Source organism: Eucalyptus grandis, chromosome 8 (genome assembly GCF_016545825.1).
Source record: "Eucalyptus grandis isolate ANBG69807.140 chromosome 8, ASM1654582v1, whole genome shotgun sequence".
Taxonomy (NCBI): domain Eukaryota; kingdom Viridiplantae; phylum Streptophyta; class Magnoliopsida; order Myrtales; family Myrtaceae; genus Eucalyptus; species Eucalyptus grandis.
The window spans coordinates 9,875,122-9,880,675 of record NC_052619.1 but is presented as its reverse complement, the minus strand read 5'-3'; the positions used below and the strand labels follow the sequence as shown (position 1 = coordinate 9,880,675).

The 5,554-nt window shown below is 40.2% G+C and overlaps 1 protein-coding gene across 1 annotated transcript; it reads left to right on the top strand.

Annotated features, from left to right (window-relative positions):
- Positions 1-2,076: 2,076 nt before the first annotated feature.
- LOC104456384 (zinc finger protein SHOOT GRAVITROPISM 5) lies at positions 2,077-5,554 on the top strand. The gene is made up of 3 exons (XM_010071162.3): positions 2,077-2,742; positions 2,898-3,297; positions 4,586-5,554. Exons 1-3 carry the CDS (start codon positions 2,613-2,615, stop codon positions 5,355-5,357), a joined length of 1,302 nt encoding a protein of 433 aa, XP_010069464.1. The 5' UTR covers positions 2,077-2,612; the 3' UTR covers positions 5,358-5,554.

Below are 5,554 nucleotides of genomic sequence, written 5' to 3'. Positions count from 1 at the left end.
GTTTGGAAATTACAGCTTTTCAAAATCACTCTTTTGTGACAATGAAAATCAAGTACAAATGGAAAAAAAAAATTGCTGCATTCTCATGTTAAAGAGTAATAAATGTGGAATTTTTCTCACTTTTATTTCTTTAAATCAAGATATAAGCACTATAGTTTTTAGTAGAAGTTTCAAGGTGGGTAGATTCTAATCTGCAACTTACCCTGTCGAGATCAATTTTCAGTTTTTGAAACCTGGAACCTACCGTTAAGCCCTAGAACCTAATCTAGAATCAACCCCGTCGGTATAGTCCAGTTTCATGATCTACCGAGAAAACCGGTTGATTTCCTTCATCATGATTTTATTTCTTGAAAGGACAAATTTTAGTAAAACATATCCTTATCTACAAACTGAGACAAATAGCAATTACAACAAATAGTTGAGCAACAAAACAACGAGAAATATAGTATAAAATAAATAGAACTATAAACTATTTGGGAAGTGTCCAATTCATTTCTTAGTTGAGCAAAATGAAGGTTAAAACAATAACAAAAATTTTCATCTGCCAAAAGCAACAATCCATAAAAGATGAAAAAACTATGGCATCTTCCAATATGTTATTGTGGAGTGTTGCGAGCCATCAACGGTTGAAAGAATTGAATTCTTTCGAGGATGTGGAGATCAAACAATCCATATTCCATATTTACCCTTTACCAAAAAAAAAAAAACAATCCATATTCCTAAATAGTTTGCCTCATGTGCCTGCATTCATGAAGTTGAAAACAGATTCGATGGCGCCAGAAGCTATGGAGCACACCATTCAGCTAGGGAAGCAATTGTGACTCTTGGTATGGTATGACATATAAGCATCGTCCCAAGAACTTCCGTTAGACAAGTACAAAATGTGTGCATCCCAAATTCCAAGGTGGGTTGGTTCCACCTTGTTGAGACCGATTTTCAATTTTTTTGAAACCTGGAACCTAGCCTTATAAACTTTGAAGTCATACCAAAACTAGCCGAATAGGGTCTGTCTAGTCCAATTCTAGGATCTACTCTAGACCAGTGCTCACATCTAGTTTTTAGAGTACAATAAGCAACATATTTTATATCTTAACCTTCCACATCACCCAAATGCCAAAGGCCTTAAATGTAAGAAACTCAATGAGTGAGATAAATAAATAAATAAATAAATATATATATATATATATATATATATATATATATTATATATATATTTGAAGCCCATCATGATTGATGACGAGAAATTCCATAAGGAGAAGAAGGCAGTGTGAGAACTTTACACCGAGAGCTTTTACTCTAATATCAACTTAAATTGATTGAGCAATCAATTATTTCGAAAGTTTAAGCTATTAAAATGCGAATTCTAATACAGTTTATATCTTAAGAAAAGGTCAATTGAACTAACTTTTTGCTTCTTACATACATTGACTGCCAAGTGGCTTTTTAAAAGAGATAACAGGTGCCTAAATATCTCAACTCGACTAACTTTATAGAAATATGCAACCGTCCAATTTGCGTGCATCAAGCAAGAGGCTCCACCCATGGAATGGCACAGGCAACCTCTCAAATTACTCTGCTTTGAAGAGATTCTTTGATTTGAATCATAAAACCATAACAGGCGCTTAATCCCATTCAATCCGGTGGGAGCTTTTCTAAAAATCACTTTTGATGATATAACAGAGATAGAACAAAAGAAAACAAAAGTAAGAGGATTCCACATATATTGACAAAGGGGCAATCATGTCCTTTCCACCGAGCCTTTCTTGCCCATCACCCATCTCTGGAAAGACATCAAAAAAGATCGATGGCATGTGAGATAAGAGAGAATGACAAAATTTAGAGAGAAGGGGGTACGTGTATTATTAAGAGTTTGGTCCGTATTTGTCCATGCAAGAAAGCTCACTGTGTATGATTTGATTTTTCTTTCTTATGTATTTTCCTGGTCACTGTGTTTGTGTGTATGTAATGTTTTGTTTGTTTGTTTGCTTGTGAGGGTGTCTTCTTCTTTTTTTTCCCTCCATTCTGTGTGGCCCCAGCTTTTTTTTCTGGTGGTGGGATCATTCTCTCCCATCAATTTGATTGGGTCTCTCACCCTCCTTCTCCTTCTCCCTCTCTCTCTCTCTCTATCTCTAAAGGAGAGGAGCTTTTAAAGAGACTCCCCAACCATACCTGATGAAGAAGAAGAAGAAGAGGAGGAGGAGGAGGAGGAGGAGGAGGAGCTCAAGAGAGAGAGCAACGAAAAGAAAAGGAGATCATTTTGAAAAGCCTGAAAGCTGTTTAAAGCTCAAAAGAGAAAGCTGTTTCGATAACCGAAAGAGAGTATTAGCTTTTTCCCCCTTCCTCTCGCATCATGCGTCTAGCTTAGCTTAGCATCCTTCCAAACTCTCTCTCTCTCTCTCTCTCTCTCGGAAACACACTTTCGCGCTCCCATTAAGCATCCCCAAAAGAAAGACACACAAAGCCAAAGATCATCCTCACACCATAGTTTCTCTCTCGAAAGCAGCGAGCGAGCGAGCGAGAGAGAGTTTGGCTTTGGTTCTCGAGCCTTGTACCGTACGCACATCCATAAAATCTCACTAAAGAGATCGAGGAAAGAAGCTCTCTCAAGCCCCATGATAGGAAACAACGCCATCATTTCTAATCCCCCATCAGTCCCTCCTCCATCGGATCCATTCCCTGATTGCTTAGAGAATAATGGCAACACCACCAACAAGAGAAAAAGAAGACCTGCGGGTACTCCAGGTACGCTAATCTTTTATTTATCTATACTTCTTCTTACATCAAATTACACAAGTTTTCTGATGTTCCCATGATAAGATCATTAAGTATGCTTCTGGGGTGGGATTGGATTCTGATTTATTTTCTTTTCATTACTCGTGTGTGATTCAATCATGAAGATCCAGATGCAGAGGTGGTTTCGCTGTCGCCGAAAACCCTACTGGAGTCGGACCGGTATGTGTGTGAGATCTGCAACCAGGGCTTCCAGAGGGACCAGAACCTGCAGATGCACCGGCGGCGGCACAAGGTGCCATGGAAGCTCCTCAAGCGGGAGACGCCGGCGGTGCGGAAGCGGGTCTTCGTTTGCCCGGAGCCAAGCTGCCTCCACCACGACCCAGGCCATGCCCTCGGCGACCTCGTCGGCATCAAGAAGCACTTCCGCCGGAAGCACAGCAACCACAAGCAGTGGGTGTGTGAAAGGTGCTCGAAGGGTTATGCAGTTCAATCGGATTACAAGGCACATCTCAAGACTTGTGGAACTAGAGGGCACTCGTGTGACTGTGGCAGGGTTTTCTCAAGGTTCATTATCAGTAATTTTTCTCTATCTCATTTCATTTGTTCTCTCCTATATCTAGCTTTCATATACACGATCTTCAACTTCCATGATAATTCCCATCAAATAGAGTTTGATAAACAAAAATTGAAACTCTTCCTCGAAAGCGAACTTGTGTCCTCATGAAATCTTGAAGTACTCGGTCTCATAATTAAAGTGGCAATAAATTAATCAAATTCTGAGGCTGCCTAGCTAAGACACTGATCACAGAAACAAGCTCTCATAATTAGGCCATGAAAAGTGAACAGCTCAAAGGATTGATGTTTCTTCCTTTTGACATCAAATATCCATATAAATAATGCAGAAGTTTTTTTTTTTTTTTTTTTTTTTTTTTTTTAATTCGGGTTGCTGAGAAAAGAGCTAGTTCAGACGGCTTTGAAGTCCCAAACTTCTATGATCCGTTTATACTGAACTTTCCGTTTTTCTGGACATTTTTCATGGACATGAGTTTGCAACAGAAAGGGAAAGTTGGAAAGATATATAGAAAGAGAGAGAGAGAGAGAGAGAGAAAGAGAAAGGATATTTATGCATTGATTGATGGAACCTAAACCTTATGTTTGTTAACACAACTGTTTGTGAACAGTTATGTACTCGGTTTCCAATGACCAGTTTAAGTCACCTGTCTCCCAGATCTTTTCGATTAGTCCAAGATCCTCCAAAAGAAAACTGTTCCTTATTCCTTTGTCAACATTATTTTATCTCCCTCGATTTGTTTAGCATTGATTTTCCCATTTGGGTCGTCGTGTTAAGACTCCCACATCTCCCAATGATTAGCCATCACAGCGCTGAAGTTTGAGAATAATTAATATCATCTCCTAGTTTACATTCTTCCTCTATCTCAGTAAACAATTCATCTTTGAAAGTACATTAATTCCTTAAGTATGGTACTATTTGTTTATTAAAATTTCTTTTGTCGCTCTCCTGACTATATAATATGCATGATGATCTCTCCTTCATCTTCTGGGTCATCTTCTGGGTCATCTTCTGGGGCTTGTTTCTCATACCCTACATCTGTATGCCATTGACAAAGACACCCAAATTCATAAAGAACTAAAAAAAAGGAAAACAAAACTCTGTTGGGAGTTCCTGGCTCCATATAATGTTCTTCCAAGAGCTTAGCATTAAATAATCGAGGTTTTACTCTTTCTTTTTCGCTCCATGTGGCCATGCATTATACGGGACTCTTGTTCAAACAACACTTTGACTGATAACAACTTTGGCATGATCTTTGATTAATTCTTTGTGATCAAACAGGGTCGAGAGCTTCATTGAGCATCAGGACTCTTGCAACATGGGTCGTTTAGGATCAGACTCGCACCATAATAACCTGCAGCCTCCATGCCTGTCTAGGACAGCCTCAAGCCCGAGCCCTTCAAGTGATACCAATCTCAACACACCTTCTTGGCCAACAACAAGGGCTTTAGCATTGCCCAAGCCAGCCAAAGATGCAACCATCTTCTCGAACCCTATTGTCAACAAACCATCCCCCAAGAAAGATCATCATGATGACTTGCACAACCTCGAGCTACAGCTCTCGACTTCGTCGAACCCCACTGAAACAATTTCCACCAATCTTCCAAAGAGAGATGAGAAATACCCACCCCATCTGCAGCTCTCGATAAGCTCCTTATGCACCGATTGTGCGTGTGAAAGAAACAGTGACTGCAGTCGCGATCAATCGACCAATCAGTTGAGGATGGCCATGGCCGAGAAGGCGTACGCGGATGAGGCAAGGCAGGTGGCGAAGCGGCAGATCGAGCAGGCTGAGAGGGAGTTGGCCAACGCGAAGCGGATGAGGCAGCAGGCACAGGCCGAGCTACAGAAAGCGCATGCACTGAAGGAACATGCGAGGAAGAAGATGAGCTCTGCGATTCTGCAGATCACATGCCAAGTCTGCAAGCAAAAGCTCCAAGCAAGGGAGTTGCTGAGGCTAGCTCCAGGTCACGAGAGCTCTTTGGCATTGAGTTACATGTCATCTGCAATCACGGAGGGAGAAGTGGATAATGATATCAATAGAGTATGCTAGTGGAAAAAAGAAAAGAAGGTTGGTTTATATAGGTCTTTTATGATTTCTGGTTGAGTATATAAGTTCTTTTAGTTTGATTTCATTAGGAGGTGTTTGAGGAGGTATAAGTTATGATTTGATTTTTTGCATGGAGTGTTTTGGTACTATTAATTTGTTAATTAGTTTCCAATAAAAGTTGTAGTATTGGGTTTCAAGCA